At 34.1% G+C, this 19,951-nt stretch overlaps 1 protein-coding gene across 12 annotated transcripts in view; it reads right to left on the bottom strand.

Moving 5' to 3' along the window:
- LOC129253342 (tropomyosin-1, isoforms 9A/A/B) overlaps window positions 1-19,538 on the bottom strand; it is a 56,504-nt gene extending 36,966 nt beyond the window's left edge. For 4 of the 12 annotated variants that reach the window (XM_054891673.1, XM_054891675.1, XM_054891672.1 and 1 more), the window contains exons 1-3: window positions 19,428-19,537; window positions 9,222-9,375; window positions 8,530-8,655 (exon numbers count right to left, since the gene is read on the bottom strand). In XM_054891673.1, the coding sequence (XP_054747648.1) occupies window positions 8,530-8,655; window positions 9,222-9,335 (240 nt within the window). In that variant the 5' untranslated portion in view covers window positions 9,336-9,375; window positions 19,428-19,537. Of the gene's footprint in view, window positions 1-902; window positions 3,530-8,529; window positions 8,656-9,221; window positions 9,376-19,427 lie in introns of those variants that run through there. The other 8 variants (XM_054891666.1, XM_054891671.1, XM_054891667.1 and 5 more) reach the window with 6 other exon arrangements.
- Window positions 19,539-19,951: the final 413 nt, after the last annotated feature.

Below are 19,951 nucleotides of genomic sequence, written 5' to 3'. Positions count from 1 at the left end.
CTAGGCGAAACCTTAGGCTATTGCAACCTAATCAGTGGGACGCACCAACAGTCAACACGCCCTAATATAATATAATGTACTTAAATGAGATAAGCTAACTTAGGTGTTGAACGATGGACTACGTAATCATTAAAAATGCATACCAATGAAGAAGACATTTCTTTGTTATATATATATTCTAACAGCATAAACATTCGTCATAAAATGTTGGAGAATGCTGCTGTAGTGACGGCCCTTCGCCGGATATAAATACGGCAACATAGAATCGAATGTCGTGGAAATATTTATTTATCATTGGTGAACGTTGAAATAATTCGCAGACTAGATCACAGCAGTTTTCTTTAGTTTATCAAATATTGAATTAGAAATTTTTTAACACACTTTTCTAACATTCAAATTTCACAAAAGAGAATTATTGACAAGGTCTGGCCCTGAGTGTTTTTCGCGGCCGATGGAATTTGAAGATCGATGATTGAAGCCTAATCGGCAAGAGCCACGTGCATCAGTATACCCTGGTGTAATTAAATGAGATAAGCCAAGCCTAGCGTCAAGGAACTCGAAGTCATTTAAAATAATCACTCGGAACTTTGTCACTTGCTGTCAAACTATTAGAAAGCGTGGATACAATTTTAACTATACATAAGTACATATAAACATATATACAAAACTATGCATAAACTGGGAGATAACATCGGTTAAATTTCCTATACAAGTTTCAATTTTACTAAGAATTAATAAAAAATCATACCAGAGTTATGAAAAATGTCGACAAACGTTTTTCCTAAAGTACATACATATTTACACATATTTAGAACGCAAGGATTGGAAAATATGTTAATTAGTTTTTTAAAGTACTTAATTCAATTTAAAACACCTTTGCGGCGCTGTATACAATTAATTACCCTTTTAAGCTGCGTTTTCATGATGTTATGCAATTCGTTGCGTATGATGTTGAACTTCATCATAGTATCAGAGCTAAAAATGGAGCGTCCAAACGCAAGACCGGGGTAGTCTGCACATCGACCTTTATTGCGTCGCGCCTCTCGTTCCGCTACGATTTCAGCAGCTTCGCTGGTACATCGCAATTTCGCCCATTCAGCTGCTTGCACATCCTCATCATCAATAGCAATGCCTTCATCAGCGGCTGCATTAGCATCACCTGAACTTGTCATATTACCTTCTGCATCAAAACAAGTGGAAGCGCGTTTACTTTTATCCTTCTTTTTCTTTTTCTTCTCCGATCGTTCTGACTTTTCCGTTTTATCACGTTTGGATCTACTTTTATTTGATTTCGGTGTTACACTCTCAGCTGTGGTAGTGCTGGTGGGCGTTTGTGCGCTTACCACACCTTCATCCACCATACTACTGTCATCCGTGGGTGTTGGGCTGTTACTGCCCATTGAGGTGGTTACTGAATCAGTTAGTTGCAAATTGAGCATTGAAGGTTTTGTAAGTTGCAAATCCAATTCTTCTTCTGGCTCATCTGTATATTGTGAGTCTCCCATTGTGGAGGAAATAGTCTCCACATCACTACACGCTCCAGCACCGATACCAGTAGCACTCTCTTCTTCAACAGCTTGGGCTACTTGACGTAAATTGGTGAGTACACTTTGTGAATCACCGCGATAAAGGGCAGCGAGTATTTCTTGTACATTGGGAATATTAGGACGGCGGGTTCCTGAGAAACGTGGGTGATGCTGATGTCCGCGTCGTTTTAGTGAGGTAGGTACTACAGGTGATGTTCTCGTGGATGCAGATCCGGCGCCACTTGTAGTGGACTGCACGTCCACATCTTCGACATCTTTAGCTTCAGTTGACATGTCTGATTCGCTCCACACAATACTCCAGTCACTCTCGTAGTCGTCGTCGACGTCGTAATCACCGTCGTAGTAAAATTCTACTGACCTTTTGCGCTCACCGTTGCAATCGTATGCTTTGCTTATATTACAATTCCAAACACTGCAAACATCTTCCTCGTCATCACAGCAGTACAGAAGTTTCTCCAAATAATTTAATTGTTCCTCAATAGAGTCCCAACGTGATGAAATAACAGACTCTGCATAAGTGGTTATAGATTTGTTTGTCGCCGTTCCTTTCGGCTGATTTATTTTTCTGTTACTTTTACTACCTGCTCCTCCGCCACTATGGGCATTTTTCGCCGAATTTTGCAATTTTCTCTTCTGTTGGTGTTGCAGCTGTTGCTGTTTTTGTTGTTGCGACTGCTGACACTTTTGATGTTTCTTCTTTGTTACTGAGCAGTCACAGCTGTTTGTGTGACTATGACAAGTTTTGGTTGACTTCGTTTGACAGTTGACGTTTTGTTGTTTGCGTAAGGTTGCCGCACCTGCAGGCGAACTAGTGGTCGCTTGATGGCGCTGCCAGTCACAACCACCACTAGTCAAAAGATGTCGGTGTGCACGTTTAATTTGTCTGATTTCTTGATTTGCACGCCTACGCCGAACATGCAACAAGGGTGACTGTTGTCTATAAACGTGTTGCTGTTGTTGATGCTGCAAATTTTCTTGCTGCTGAGTTGGTACTTTGCCAACTTCGAGTGCGATTGTTTTTGTTTTGGCAACAGTGGGTCTTTTCTGCTTAACTGCTGAGGTAACACAAGGCGTCAAATTCTGTGTCGAACTTGTTGATGTGTTCGTCCTTGAGATCTTTCGCCTACTCGCCGCTGTTGCTCTCAAAAGCAAAACAGTCGTTGAGGGTTCTTTTTTTGGGAGCGAATTCTTATTTAACGTTATATTTTTAATTTGCGCATTTGATTTGTCGGTATTTCCACCACCTCCACCTTTCGCCTTGTGAAGGTTTTTTATTTGAGCTTTTTTATTGTAACTAACAATTTGCCATGCGTTTGTATTTGTTGTATGATCGCACAGTGTTCTCTGAATCATAATGAGTTTGCTCAGGGTTGAATTTTTTTAAATTCGCGCACAAAAATGTCAGGCAAATTAATTAATTTTACTTTTTCATGAAAATCCAGTGAACGCTAAATCGATGAAATTGTTAATTATGTATATGTTAGCAATTCCCGTGGTATTCCTTGTACAGTTATAATTAATCTTGCAGCTTATTACGTTTCACTGTAGTTTATTTACCCTCAAGCTGCTCTGAATATTTACTTATTTTGAATGTCAACGATTTATATCATTTTTAGTTTACACATTAGTTAGTATGTGTTATCTACTCGCCTACTTGCTTGTAATCAATACTTTTAAGGGCCTCATTAGATGAAGTTATCACTCTTAATATTTGTTTTGCTCCAGCTTTGTCTTGTTTATGCTAGTACTCTGGTTCCTGCGTATAAATATTTTGTTTTGATTTAAATTTAATTGTTTATGCTTTTCATTTCAAGATTGAAGCAATTATGCACTTTCTCTTTATCGCACTATTCCAGTACCTGCTGTACTGTGCGCCGTTCAGTAAGGGCCCGTTACAATTCAACACAGCATACTCGTATTTTGCACAATCATGCTATTTAAGTAGTTTTTGTACAATAATTATTATCGTAAATGTTTTCTTCAAGAAAATTTTACAAATATTGATGTTTAAATTGGCACCAAAGTGGATTTTTCCAATAATAAATTTACTATGCAATAATATGCGTGCATATTTACATATCCATATCCATTATTTATCTACATGTGCATGTACATATACATATCTATGATACTGACGCTAATATCACACCCGTTAACGAAGAGTTCGCGTAATTTAGTAATGGTTGGTTTAATTTTTTATATTTGTGAAACAATATATGAGTATACTCATATATGCATATAATTATTCAGTTATTTGTATAGGTAAATATCGCTGCTTCCGGTTGCGAAACTGTTTACGTCAATATTTGTAATTCTCACAAATTTCACTGCCTCCTCACTAAAGTTGTTTCTATTGCCTCGTATTTGATTTTATTATTAATAGTTTCTGCAAATACGCCAATTTGTAATTGAATTTGAACTCTAAAATTTTATTTAACTCACATTAAATAAAAATAGAGTTTGAAGAAATTTATTATTACATGAATGTAATTATCTGTGGTTTATTATTATTTTTTACTTAAAAGCTTTTCCTTAAAATCCCTGCATCAATTATGGTCGAATACAGTATGACTCTTCGATTTGATTATGCCGCATCGTTGGTCTCACTTCTACGATGATTTAATTTCTGTTTTTCTGCTGTTGCTGCTACTAACCACAGCTGCTGCTGCTACTACTGCCGTTGCCTTTTCTTCTATTGCCGTTCCCGTGGCACGTAATATATTGTATATGTATGAAAATGTGACCATCACACGCTTAATTACTCCTCCTCCTGTTCCATATGATCACCGAGCGTACTGCCGTCCGCACTCTCTCTTCACTCTCTATGTACGAGTATGTTAAATACTTCGCGCTTGACTCACTTGAAACACCCCCTACTATGACTCGCAACGAATTGTTGCGCTAAATACCGTACAACGGTTACACTCCTGGTGATCTAAGAAATAAGTTTAGTTGAGAAGAGATGCCAAAAGTGTATCTGCAGAGCATGTACTTATGTATATATGTGCAAATGTTTGGAAAACTTTCTAACTACTCTCTTGGTTCTCCCACTCTTTTGTATCTCTTATAAACTTTCCACTTAACTTGCCGGCTATAGCACACTACAATTCATGACCGTCGACCATCAACCCATCGACCCCACTGTGATCGTGTATCAGAATTAGAGGAGCGCACGCCCGCCCTATCGCTATGCAATGATATGTATGTGGGAGAGCATACGACTTGGCCATGTGCTTGTTTTCGCTGATATATTTGTATACATATGTAGGTAATGTATGTGCTCCACTTGCTTCCTCTCCATTGAGGTCGCAAGAAAAGAGAGTCTCTAACAATTTATTTCTCTGTGTCATCATGCGTACATTTTTATATTGAAGATTTTTTTGTAGAAACTTTTCAGTATAATGAATATTAAGCCAACAAAATGTGTACAATGGCTTCTCCTCTTATATTCCATTAGGCGTACACACACACAAGTGTGTTTTCGGCAATTGCATTACTCATAACACATACATATATAGGAAGATATGTATGCATGTCGGAATAACCGCACCGGTATGCAGTCATTTTTCATTTTTGTTGAGAAAAGTAATTTTCGTCCATTTAACAAAATGTTAATTACGCTTTATCATCGTGGATTTATAGTAACCAGTTCACAAAGTCTTAATGTTTGGTAACTACATCTACCAGATCTTAGATAACAGTTTTGTTTGTTAACACCATTATTACCGTTGCAGTTCTTGAACCTGCATGCGTATTACGCGGAAATAGATGAAATACCTTTCTTTCCACAATATGTGCGTACCATTTTTTGGCACTACTGTGAATTTACAAGTACAAGTTACACAATAGGAGCAAACTATCATAAAATTCTTTGCAGAAACTTGCGGCGTGCTAGGCACCGCCTCGATTTATTGGTTTTATTTTCTAATTTCTGTGAATATTTACGAATACTTTGAACAATCAGATGATCGATTACCCAATATATTAAAAATACTGGGATTTTTTCAAAAAACACTATATTGCAAAATTTTGGCAAACGGCAAAATAATACGGATTTTCTGTTTACTTACAAAACGCATGCGCTTATTATTCAAAAGAAGCAAAAAAAACTACATACATACGTATACTCTACTCTCTCAACGCGTATTTTCTGTGTTATTTGATATTTAAACATTTACTCAGAAAGCTTATATTGTTTCTACCTCTTTCCGCCGTATTTGGAAATGGGAGGTATATGTTTTTGCTCTGTATACACATATTTTGCTTATACACAAACATATATAAATATATGTATGTGAATTTTCCGAATTTACTCATACTGTCTCCCGATGAGGCTAGGTTTTTAAAAATAGAACATTTTCAACAGCGGGAAAACATTTATGCGGTTGGCAACGCGTGTCATGTCGTGCTGCCAGAGTAAATTTATCGATTATAAAATAATCACAAAACTCATTGCAATCATATGTTAACATCACATTATCTGTATTGACAGAATATGTTAATGAGATAAGTACTCAAAAAAATTTTATTCCTTCTCATTTCATTAACATTCTCTGGCAATAGTATGCGATTTATTGATGTTTTATTATTTGACACAGTGACTTCCAGTGTTTTTTGTATTTTTTGGTTTGTTTTGGTTTTCTCTCTTTGAGCAACAACGGAAAGAATAATAACATAAGTGGGACAAATTTGGGCTAATTTATTTTTGCTTTTAAATAAACAATTTACGCATTTTTAATACCTGGTTTTTAATTAAACCTAAAATCGTGAATATTCCTAAAACTATAAGAATAGTTTTTCCATTTTGGCTTTTCCCTTTTCTAAAACTGATCCTGATAGAGTATTTGAGTATTTCTTACATTCTTTTTGATTATATACATATACATATAACTAACCCTAGTGTAAATATTTAGGTAAAAAAATTTCTTAAATATGGGTCTTGATATAAATATTTCTAACTTCAATTTAATGAAATAAATTTATATGAATAGATGTAAGAAGCACCGCTTTGGAAAAAAAATTACTTTAAAAAGTTTTTTTGTGGTATATAAATAGTCCTTGAATTTGTATAGAAAAATTCAATATTTTATTTATATTTTTATTAACATGGGTCCTTAATAAATAAATATGATCATTAACCATTAGAATATTTAGTTCAAATTCAACTGATTTCTGCTTGCCAGTTCTATGTTTTAATTTATTTTTTCAAAAGTTTAAACAAAGGACGGATGTCAATAGTCTAAGTATTTCCCCTATAAGTCACGAAAAATTAAATAATATCACAGAACCATGTTAATATACTCTGTGCGATTTGAACAAAATTTCTTATGAAATGGTATATTATGGAGATTTCCTTAAAAATGGATACCTTTTGCGGTATTGACTCTTTTTGTATCGGGAAAACTAGCAAAACTTTTCTTCTTGCATACATTATGATAGATATGGTAAAAACAAATGTATATAAATATAAGGGATATACTTGTAGAATTGTTGGCCATTCAGGGGAAAATACACATATCTTATTGACACCAATCCTTTGTTTAATGAAACCTACCTTTTGTTTTAAATTATTAAATTTGAATATTTTCATTTTATATTTTTTTAATTCGCGAATTTTTCAATGACTGATTTTTAACCCCGTTTTATATATTAACTTTAAAAGAAAATTAACTATTCATTAATATTCTAAATATGTTTTTCCTTATAAAACAAACTTTGGCGGCCACGCATAACTTCTTATTGCACATTTTCAATCAACTAGTATATGCTCGCAAAAGGGAGAACACTTTGTTGCTCTGTGTTATCAATGTTATCAAATGACATTAGAAGGTTACACGTAGCCACCAGTGTATATACCTATGTATATAAAGATATACTTATTTTTAATAAAAAGATGAATATTTGAAGTAAAGCCTTTATAGTTGGACTCCAAAGTTGGGATTTACACAAAATAGTTTGCATCAAAAAATTTCTTTGCGTAACTCGGACAGTGTCTTCATGATCCTTGTACAATTTTTTATATTTTTTATTATAATATATTATTATATTATATATATATACATATAGTGTAAATATATATATTATATATATATGTATATTAGGGTGGTCCAAAAAAAATTTGTATGCTGCCGCCCCCCAAAATAGTAAAGAATGAAAAATAAAAAGACCCGTATTTTTTTTTTTTTAATCAGACCATATTTAATGGTGCCGCCGGGGCTTTGAAATATCCCATGTATTTTGCATGGGAAAAAAATACTTTTTCGTAGATTTCATGTAAAAACCTGGAAAATGAATATATTTCAACCGGATAACTCAGTTTCTCTTCATAATTGGTCAGGGAATAACAACCAATTATGAAATAATTAATTTTTTTTGTATTAACTATTTTCATAAAAGTAATATAAAATATTGTTTTTCGATTTTTTCTTAGATTTTCGTTTTATGGGGGCTTTTTGGGGTTCTATAAAAAATAGTTAATACAAAAAAATTAATTATTTCATAATTGGTTGTTATTCCCTGACCAATTATGAAGAGAAACTGAGGTATCCGGTTAAAATATATTCATTTTCCAGGTTTTTACATGAAATCTACGAAAAAGTATTTTTTTCCCATGCAAAATACATGGGATATTTCAAAGCCCCGGCGGCACCATTAAATATGGTCTGATTAAAAAAAAAATACGGGTCTTTTTATTTTTCATTCTTTACCATTATGGGGGGCGGCAGCATAAAAATTTTAATATAAATTTTTTCCCATGCATTTTTGGACCACCCTAATGTATATATATATTATAATTATTATTTTTATTATGTATATTGATGTTTTCTCTTCCTCCCCTCCTCCGATGTCCAACTTATACAGGCTTTACTTTAGTTAATTGCTTAACTATCATATCGGTATCTTCTCTCTGATATTATAAAACTAAATGATTATCATATCTAACTATGTAAATACTTAGTTGCATGAAAAACGCTAAACTTACATTCTGCAGAGCCTTGTTCTTTTCCTCCAATTTGCCAGTGACTAATGTGAGAGCTTCTTGTGTCTGATCCAATTCGTTTTCAACGGTCTGGATTTTCTTTTGCAATTGACGAGCCTCTTCCTCGGCCTAGGCAAATACGAACAAAAAACGAAAGCAATGAATATTTGCATGTGAAACTATAAGTATATGTATATCTAATATATATATATCTATATGTGTGTGTGTTTGTGGATATAATTTTTTTATTGATATAAATCTCAATTGGTAATGCTTTAAGAGCGTTAAGTTCCAAACACCAAGTTGCGATCCGTCAGTCGCAATTAAATTATTTGCTTTTGGATGATAGCTAATCTTTATGCATTGTTGACGCGGCATTCACGTGCGTGAAAGAATCACTAATTAAGTTTTCTTACAAATCCAACAAAAAAATAATCATAAATAATTTCCAACGATTAAGTTAAATCCACATAAGTATTACTTATTTGTATGAGTATCTTGTGTGGGAGAAAAAACTGTACAAATACACGCTCTTCATTTAATTTGTTTGAATAGTTGTAATAAATGTTAGCTGATTGTTGGTTAGTTGATCGGGCGGCTTTAATTTGGTTACATGTATTATAAAAAAACTACACACATGTACTCATACATATGCACAAGTGCATATAGGTACATACATAAAACTAATTACAAACCTTCTCGGCACGAGTGTTGGCATCGCGTGCTTGTTGCTCACAGACGAGAGCACGTTCCAATGCTCCATCCTTGTCGATTTTCATCGCTTGCATCTTCTTCTTGATGGCGTCCATGGTGGCTGGGTTTTGTGTTTGCTCTGTTTACTCGAAGAAACTGAAATTGGCACATGCGAAATGAAAGAAAAAGTGATTTAATATCATATGTGTGATTTATTGTTTTGAGTACAAGAAAAGAGATAAGTATGTAAATGCATATATCATAAAATATATATATATATGTACATACATACATACATTCTTAAAAGCAGTAGTAAAGTACAATCGACGAGTGTGGTGTAGGTGTGAGAAGTTCTAAACGGGCATTCTTACTCAATTTTGAGACGATAATAAAATGTTTGATAATTTTTTTTATTTGTAACATTATTTTATTTTCGTATATGAAATGTTTTTCACATCGTGCATATTGTTCTTAAGAACTAAGCGATAGTTTTCCAATGTTAATGTGTACATAAATATTAAAAGATTAAACGAGTTAAAGAAGTAAGAACTAGTTTTTGTACTATTCCTTAAGCTAGCATATATATGCATACATATATGAATATATGTATACATATACGTAAATAAGAATATACATATGTACATACATATATATGATTATATATGGTTTAAAGCGATATTTTTCTGGAATTGTTTGATGTTCCTCCTGAGTTGTCCTACAAAACAAAATTCTACAATTTTATGTGATGTTTCAAAGTCAGATATTTTTTATAAGAAGCTTTTCCACATCAGAAATGCACTCGGAGATTGCAATATATGTACGTATATATTTTTATTTCTATTTCATGTCTATAACGAGGCCGCCGTAGCCGAATGGGTTAGTGCGTGACTACCATTCGGAATTCAGAGAGAGAACGTAGGTTCGAATCTCGGTGAAAGACCAAAATAAAAGAAGTTTTTTCTACTAGCGGTCGCCTTTCGGCTGGCAATGGCAAACCTCCGAGTGTATTTCTGCCATGAAAAAGCTCCTCATAAAAAAAATCTACTGTTCGGAGTCGGCTTAAAAAACTGTAGGCCCTTCCATTTGTGGAACAGCATCAAGACGCACACCACAAATAGGAGGAGGAGCTCGGCCAAATACCCAAAAAGGGTGTACGCTTCAATTATATATATATATATACATATATATAACGAGGTTCGAACCAGGGGTCAACCAATCGATAGTCACACACAGATTTGCTTAGCTGTCTATAGTCACCGGGGGCTCCCAAAGGGATATTCTTAATTCTTTAAGATATATTCATTCTTCACCAACGACCCTTATGAGTTTTGTACAGTGAAGGTTCTTAATTCATCTAAGCCAAATTATCTCGTTACCCAGTTCTTTTAGTCACTTTATCTACTTCAAAACTCCACACTGTCTTTGGCATCTTCCATTGTTCATTGTCCATTTTCAATATCGGAGCCGTTACTTTGGCTAAAATCCCCGTAAGGGTCTTGTGAAAAATTCCCATAAATATTTTTTGACTTATATATTTATTCCTTTTCAAATTCAGTTTTCAAATTAGATTATCGGATTTTAAATAAAAGATTTGCCGGTCACCAGCCCATGCTGTTATGTGTATACCACATTTTAGGTGGACTACGTGAGGATAGTATGTATAGTATTGTAAGCGTTCCTCGAGACTTAAAAACTGTTTCCATACCAAATCCACGGATAAGTTATTTCCGCATCTACTCCAGAGTGTGGTTCTGATGTGAAAAAAATTCGCACGGAAAGAATTTATTTGTGATTATGGGGCATTAAACTCCTCAACTCGAGTAACTCGAACTAAACCTTGCAAGGTGATATGCTCCACCCTATCGTTATTAAATGTGTGTATTTATTGAGTATAAAAGCATTGTTGAATGCGAACTCTACATTTACATTTATCATATTTTAAATTTGTTGGTTACACCCATTTTACACATTAATCTCAAGCTAATGACAATAATAAAATAATTAAGACATAATCAAACATAATTAGGGCATACATATGTATGTAATTATGTATAAGTAATTTCGTTCTACTTCATTGATCTATAAGCGTTGATGTTAAATCAAATTTTGACTTGCAAAATGGCTTTATACATCAAACTCTTGGGAGCACGTGACTTGCGTGCCAGCATCAAGCGGTTGCTTTTACCACCATATGTGAATATAAACAAAAGGTAAGGTATTGCGTTTGAGACAAGTGACGTTTTGCATTTAAATAGATTAATGCTATTCATTTGCATAATACATACATACTTGTATTTCAAAAGCATCTTCTTCCCTGTAAAGCATTTCTGTGGAAGGAAAGTAGTATTATACGTCTACATACATGCATATGTATATATATAAGTTAGCATTAGCGCTCGAAATATTTGGGTTAAGCCGAAAGTTTTGTTCATTTTGACTGCAATCAATTCAAAGCACATACATATGTAGTATGCCGTGGAGTTACTGCCTGACGGTGTTGCAAAGTAAATAAATTTTGGTCATTGAAACTCTGCGCTGATTAATGAGCAATTTCTTTACGGTCACTAAAATAAAAGCACAGCAGATACTCGTATACATACACTACACATGCGTCAAAGGAATGTTTGTATTTTACTGTGCGTTGTAGCCGCCTTTGTACCTGTGGAAATGTGTACTGATGCACATGAACTGCAAAATATAGTATATCATATACTTGTATGTATGTATGTATATATGCGCCTCCTGACGTACGCATGCACATACACGCACATTATGTGTCGCGTGTGATATACGAGCGTTTGCGTTGACATTCTAAAACATGAAGCATTCCAAAAGCTTGACTCATATTGAGCTGCGTCAGTTGAGTCGTCAGCTTGTGTCGTTGTCCCGATCCCCACACACTCAATCAATAGTCTTTTTACTTTTCTGGTCAGCTGTTGCCGTTTGTTTACTTTGAATGAATCAAAAAACAAAATGCAATATACTTTTTGCTCTTGAAGTTGCTTTCTTGAAATCAGCAATGCGGGTCAAATCGGATTTTTTTCATGCAATGCATGCGATGAATTGTGTTCGTATAAGGAAAGAGTGTAGTGAGCACAATTTGCGTTTTGATAAAGCAAAATTTTAGGTGACTACATATTTGAGATGTGTGCGTTTATGTAATGTAAATATGTACATATAAAAATACGAGTATATATACAATATATATTGGAGCTTGGGTGACTTTGCATAGCTTATAAGGCGGTTAGTCCAAGGTCGTTTGTTCGGTTGCAATTTCTCAGATATGAATACTAAAAATCATAGGAAGAAGCTTTGGAATAGAAGTCGTTCTGCGAAAAGCAGAGACAAACCTTCAATTGCGTCACTGTCGTCAACGACTTCCCATATCTCCCATCGCCACTTTAAAGGCAGCATAGAAGAGATTAAATTATAGGTATACATAGATTTTTTAGCGGCCGCCGCAGCCAATGGGTTGGTGCGTGACTACCATTCGGAATTCACAGAGCGAACGTAGGTTCGAATCTCGGTGAAACACCAAAATTATGAAAAACATTTTTCTAATAGCGGTCGCCCCTCGACAGGCAATGGCAAACATCCGAGTGTATTTCTGCCATGAAAAAGCTCCTCATAAAAATGAAAATATCTGCCGTTCGGAGTTGGCTTGAAACTGTAGGTCCCTCCATTTGTGGAACAACATCAAGACGCACGCCACAAAGAGAAGTAGGAGCTCGCCAAACACCTAGAAGAGGTGTACGCGCCAATTATATACCATATATACATAGATTTTTAAACCAATATTAAAGCGCACACCTCAAATTTTATAAATAATTCGGTCTTTACCCATCAGGTTAAATTAGTTAAGAAAATATAGTCAGGTCATATAATAACAGAGCGATCATGCAATCTATTAGATCCTTTCCTTACCGACATTATATCCCTATACCCGAAGGCCAAGACACCTTCAAACCACCTAACTAAGGCTAAAAGATTCTAGGCAGTCTTCCTCTTAAATCTTAAGCGCGCTCCTAACAAATATGTACTTGTAGACATAGAGGTATTCATCTATCCTCACGAATACTAAAAGATCATTGGCAACCGCATTCTTAGCAAATAGAGGATAAACTAAACATTTCTAAAAAATAGTCAAGACCGGATATTCAAATAAAAGGTGTTGGCACACCTCATTATTCTTCAGACATCTCAAGAATAGTTAGCCCTACCTAACCGGGTTACGTAATTTCTCAAAAAAGGGTATCCAGTAAGAATCAGGGAATATGCACAAATAAATATGTATTATTTTATTATGCCCACATACATATGCACATACTGCAGTGCCCATGGAGTATGCTATTGTGTGCAAGGTGACTCCGGCTTGAAACATTCCAGAAATGCTGATTCGAAAATAACAATATTTATACTTATACACATGTGTATGTACATATACATGGACATATAACAAGCATGTATAAGTATGTATTTGTGGCACATTTTATGCTTAGTAATTTATTCGAAAATATTTGAACCTCCACTTAAGCGCTTCGAATGCTAAGTGCTTATGTGCAAAATGCACATTTCCATATACGAGCATACATATATACCTATATGTATATGTAGCTAAAAATAAAATTGAAGAATTTTGAACTTCATTCACAAGCCTTCAGAACTTCAAGCACAATGAAATAGTTTTACTCTTAATATTTATTTATGTAATAAATATGTAAGTATGAGTTATAGCTAAGCGCATACAACCGTGACAGTTTAAGGTCAGGCTTCTCCCGCTCCCACGTTTTTAACATTTCTCTGCAATTCGACATAACAGCTAAGTTATGCTTATTCTGAAAGATATTTAGAGAGAAATATTTTTATGTAGATTTTTATGCAGTTTTACTATCTAACATAAGAAACTCTATGAAACTGTTTGCGGTTTCGAGAATTTCATTATTGACCTCAATCATTCATTGCCTTTGCTACCTATCGAATAAGAGACAAAAAATCGTCGCTTCTCCACCAGTTTGGTAGTTGAAGCATAATACAAGGACGTTGTGCGTAACAACTTTTCGAGCTTCATAAAACACATTGTTGACAAAGATAAAGTAACCAAGAGTGAACCTTCATACACTCTGAAACCTTTTTAACCTTTTGAAATGCACTTTGCGGTCTAATTTTATAAAATTTTGTTATTGTGAAACTCAGTTGACTTGGAGTTATGTGCCTGGGTTGTGAATCGAAAGCCAAGTGAAAGTATGCATAATTTGTTGCTGGGGATATTTTTCCGGAAGTTTCACAAAAATTGCAAAAGAGTTTTTCAGTGTAAGTTTAACTCTGCTTTACAGCTAACTTAAGTTAGTTAAATTTTGCAGGGTTAAGCTCAATTAAAAATTTCATCACTGTTGAAATAGGACTAGGGTCACAAAATCGAAATTTTTTTCTTCACTCATCTTATAGTAAATCATTTCAAGAATGTTGTGTCAAAATTTTAAGTGGATCGGAGCAGAACTCTGAAAGTTATAGCCTTTGTAGGCACTCTACCTCGAATGCGGAGCATCGATAATTTTTCAGAGTCATTTTTTCAAACGCGTTTTTCCCGAAACGACTTCTTAAAAGTCGGTGCCAATCACAACTCCGAAACTATTCAACCGATTCTTTTCAAATTTGGCACACGTTTTTAAATCAAAAATACCCCCCCCCCCCCCCCCCCCCACTGTTTTTTTTTATTTTTTTTTTTTTTAAGGTTGTTTTTCACTTACAAATATGGCGAAATTTTTCGCCAAAAATGCTCGTTTTACGTTTTTTTGCCACCAAAACTACAAAAATGAAAAAAAAAAAATGTTATTAATGTGAGGGGGAGCATTACATCATACTTTAACTGAAAAATTCGACTTTTTTAGTTTCAGATGATTCTACGACGAATGCCGATTGGCACCGCAGAGCACCTCTCGAAAAACATATCTCCAAAAAAACTCTGTCATGGGCTTATTTGTCAATATTTTATTATTAATATTTTTTAAAAACTTATTGAAAAGATGTACAATAACATGCAACTGATTTTATTAAAGTATCTTAAGCCATATTTCTGTAAAAAATTAAAAAAAAAAGTGTTTTTTTTTAGCGCTAAACCCTACCACCCCCTTAAAAGTGGAAAGATCTTATAGAAGTGATTGCAAAAACTGCGTCGAACAGTACTTCAATTGAGCTCTATTTGTTGGTTCTAAAGTTAGACGTAACCTTAAATTTGGTTAATTGAAAGATTCTGCATCGAGAAACTGAGAGTAAGGCATCGTATGTTTCCACCCTTGGCCGCTGAGTTTCCTTCGGTTTGCCTCTGAGTACCTCCACAACTGTAAAAACTTTGGTTCCGCAAAAAAAGTCTACCATCTTATATAAATTTTCGATAATTAAGGCTAGTACACAGCTTTTGGGAAAAGGAATCCTCCTAGTTGTTGTTGTTGTGGTGTGCAAGTGTGGTGTAGTCACCGGTCGTTATCGTTTATCTCAGGGTTGGGTTTAGAGGGAGAGGGATGTTAACTGAATGGGTTTGAGGGTTATTCTACTTCGGTTATTCCAAACTATCATTTAGCGATTTTTTCTCTCTTACTTCGAGAAAAGCAGTAGTAGCTAAAAATAGCAGTATCCACATTTTTAGAGAAATTTGATTTTCATAATGTAGTAGGTTCGTCATAGTGCCGTTCCTGTTTGTAATTTAGATGTCAAGAAGTTTTTTCCCTGACATTTTTTCTATAGAAAGAAAAATTATGTAAATGCCTTTTATGGAGAAAGTGCCAGACGGAATAGTAGCCATTTAAAACCTACGTTGATTTGCACTAAAATTTAATGAGCTATTATACAAAACTGCAAACTCTATAAAATGTTAACAAATACGGTTTTGCGGTATTTTGTTTTTTGTCAGCTTTTCAAAAGATCTGCACTGAGTTTGTTATAATTTGAACTATATTTTTATAATGAATAAGCAAAGCAGGAAAGTATTGCAAAATAACAAAAAATATCATTACTATTTTCAGTGACCCTCGTGTACATATTTTTAATAAAATATCTCATTTATTAAGTAAAAGGTGTAGTTAGCGACTCAGTAACTGCATTACCGAAGAATTTGCTAAATTTGTATGTGGATAAATATATTTACATATACTCATACATACATATTTACATATGTATGCAATCGAATTAAGCATAGAAGAGGAGAAATCATTTACTAAATTTTCTCTGACTGCTGGCTGAATTTTTTTACGCAAACCATATAACTAAAAAAAAAAAAAATTTAAAACTCAAACCAATAAATGTTGGAATCAGCTCCCCAACAGAGTTCTTTTTGTTCTTTTTTTTGTGAATGCTCACAATCATTTCTAAAAATATACGCTCGAATTTTTTCTCTTAAATGTTCAAAGATCCTTAGAAGCTCGAAGAATTCTACTTAGATGCTGATACACGTCTACAAATATACAAATACACATTCTTCAAGTATATTCACATATGTTAGTGATCATATGTACATACATATGCACGTAATATGTCTAGAACGCCAACGCTAGCAGGCAGCTGTTTAGTGTTAAAATGTTGCCAAAGCACGAACACACCAACACCGTTATTATTTAATACTCGCATATGTATGCATATATGTACGTATGAGTTGGAGGAAATGTCTTCTTCTTTTAATGTGAAAAGCTTTTCCGTGTCTGATTTTTTCTCGTTGCGCACAAACTTGCGATCCTCGCGCACCTCGCACACCTCGCGCAGCTTTGTTTTTGCGAGGGAACCATAATCAAATTTAGAACATTGTTGAGTGGTAAAGTGAATAGTCGGTGGCCAACATCTGAATGCCACAGTAGGGATCGAATTACACAGCTAACTGCAAGTAATGTGGCATGTATTTATCTAAACCAATTGCGTGTATGTGTATGAATGCATGCATGTATGTGAATCAATCGAATTGATGCAATGTGTAGGAATGCCGCCACTTTGGATTGTGCAAATATGGCGAAAGCATTAATGCCCGAGCGGGTATAGGAAATCTGTAGAATTTGTATGCTGGAAAATTAAGGGGGTGTCTCGGGAATATCTACATTATGGGACGTTATATATGTTTATATATAACTTTATGAAAAATTAAATAATACCAGTTGTTAAACTTTAATTTGAAATGGGAAGGTTATATTGATAAATTTTGTAATTTTTTAATATATTTTTATTACCTAATGGAATTATACGTTTACATATTTGTATGCACGAATTTTCAAATATACTTCCTTAACTTACTACTTCTGCAGTCTAAGCAAAGATTTTATTTTAACTATTTTTCTTCTTATTAAAAATTTATGTACATATATTTGCAATTCTAAACGATTTTTGTGGTTTACTGCGCCTTCGGTTATACTAGACGTATGTTGAACTTTGTGGCTGCCACTTACACATACGTACTCATGTATGTATGTGTAACGAAGTTTTGCGTCTGTATAGGGGTGGTTACAAGTCGAAACATTTGGCAACGCAAATTGAAAGAAAACGGCTTTTAACCTCAAATGAATTGATATGTATGTATGTGTATACAAATGTATTGCCATTCATTACTTCAACAAAGTTTTCGTATAATGTGGCGCCTCATTGTTTTTTCCATTTAGTTGAGACCAGAAAAAGTTATGTATATATGTGCGTACATATGTATACGAATATCTATGGATTTGAACATGACTACTTTTCGGTTGGTCTCGGTTTCACTGTCCACTATGCACATGGAATACTTCAAACCATGAACAAAATGTTTTCAAACTTCGCCCTAAGGAAGGCATTTATGTCATGAAAACCAAAATCAATAAAAACTACCCAAAGAGGTGAGGGCGCATATACTATGGATAGGTGATAATAAACTTCCAAGTGATTTTCTGGCATAAAAAACCTTCTAATAAAAATTATCTTGTGTTTGGAGGAAGCATAAAACTGTAGGGACCTCCATTTGTGTGATAAAATTAAGGCGCACAACACAAATTGGGGGAGAATGTGGATCAAATATTTATAAAATACAGATTGTGTGCAAAGTAATAAGTTGTAGAAAGCTGGTAAAAATCCGATATAGTCTTCTTTCCAATCAAAAAAAAAAAAAAACAACAAATACAACTCTAATAATGTAACATGGAGAAGGCAATTGGGAAACTATCCTTATCTTTGCTTTATTTCTCTAAAATATATCTTTGAACTTTTGGCAAAATAACTTATTTGACTTTAACAGCTTTTGATCTTTGAACAGTAACTTCTGGACTTTTATAAAAAACACATACTATTTTAATTGAACTTTTAAAATATATATTCCAAAGGTACAATTATGAATTATTAGTTTGAATATTGCATTAAAACACAGGAATCTATTGCTCGAAAGGCCAATTGTACTACATTGGTTTAATTTGATTTCTCGAAAATTTTCATATGCATGTATAAGAGTTTTGATGTTTTACAAGAAAACGAATGCTTCGAAAATCAAAAAAATATTATATATTGAGAAAATAAGTAATAACATTCAATTATATTGTAGTATTATATTTTAGTGCTGAAATTTGTTTTTGAAAAAATTAAAAAATGAGTACTATTTTTTAGTTAGAATATATTTTTGCAGAAAAAAGTGAAGATCTTTATTAAAAACTTTCTTTTTGAAAACAATTTTTGTAACTTTTTCTTTGAGATATTGCACGAACTTATCGTACAAATTATAACAACCAAAGTAATGAAATATTAAATCCTTAGATTTAAAATACTTTATACGGTTGAATAACTTTATTTCACAAATAAAATTTCAAAGCTGAATATTAAAATTTTCTGAATACTCTAAATTATATAACACTGCGTATGCAGCCTCATTTGCGTAAACACATTTTTTAACTAATACAAATTTTTAAACGTTAGTTTGTTATTTTAAAAGATATTTGCATTATTTCTAGTGCAAATAATATACACTTTATAAGAAATTTCACTTTAGCACAACTTTTCAATTGAATATATTCTTAACCCACATTTTTCACCACACAACTTCACCACTTGTCCTCGTGTCGTTAGTGATTTAAATATAAAAAATAACGCTTTATCAGTTATAACAATTAGCAATTGATTAACTTCTCTTGCTTGTTTTTTTTTACTTTATTTTATAGCACAGCGCTCACTGAGTCAGTCAGTGACAATCAACAGTTAGTCAGTTGGTCAGTACTTACAATATAATTTTATCGGAGTTATCCGCGACTTGAACGGATTGTGATGTTCAACTGAAAATTTTGTGAAAACACTTTAGACGTTCTGCTCGAATCTGTTCGAAATGAAATGTTGCTGCCACCGCGACGGCCCAAATGGCTTGGTAGTGGTTTGCGAGAATGCGCGTGTATGCGTGCCGTTGCCGATCGCGCGCGGTATGTGCCTCCGTTGTGTATGTGTGTGTGTGCAATGCTTGCAAGGCTATAGCGGTGTATGTTTTATTTTTATTTTTGCTGTTGTTGTTTATAATTTGAACGCTTTTGGTGGCACCAAACCAATGTCGGAGCCACAGCCACAGCAACAGAGGCCGCAGCCGGCGCAAAGAAACATTTGCACGATCAGCAAAAGAAAAACAATATACTATGCTATGTACTTATACATACACAAGAAAAATAAAACATCAACCAAATGCTTTGCCTGCGAACACGAATGCGCCACAGTTGCTGTTGTTGTCTTCGATTTTTATTTTTATAAAAATATGTTTTTG

The sequence above is a fragment of the Anastrepha obliqua genome, chromosome 1, assembly GCF_027943255.1.
Source record: "Anastrepha obliqua isolate idAnaObli1 chromosome 1, idAnaObli1_1.0, whole genome shotgun sequence".
NCBI lineage: Eukaryota > Metazoa > Arthropoda > Insecta > Diptera > Tephritidae > Anastrepha > Anastrepha obliqua.
This window is presented reverse-complemented; position numbering and strand designations above follow the sequence as displayed.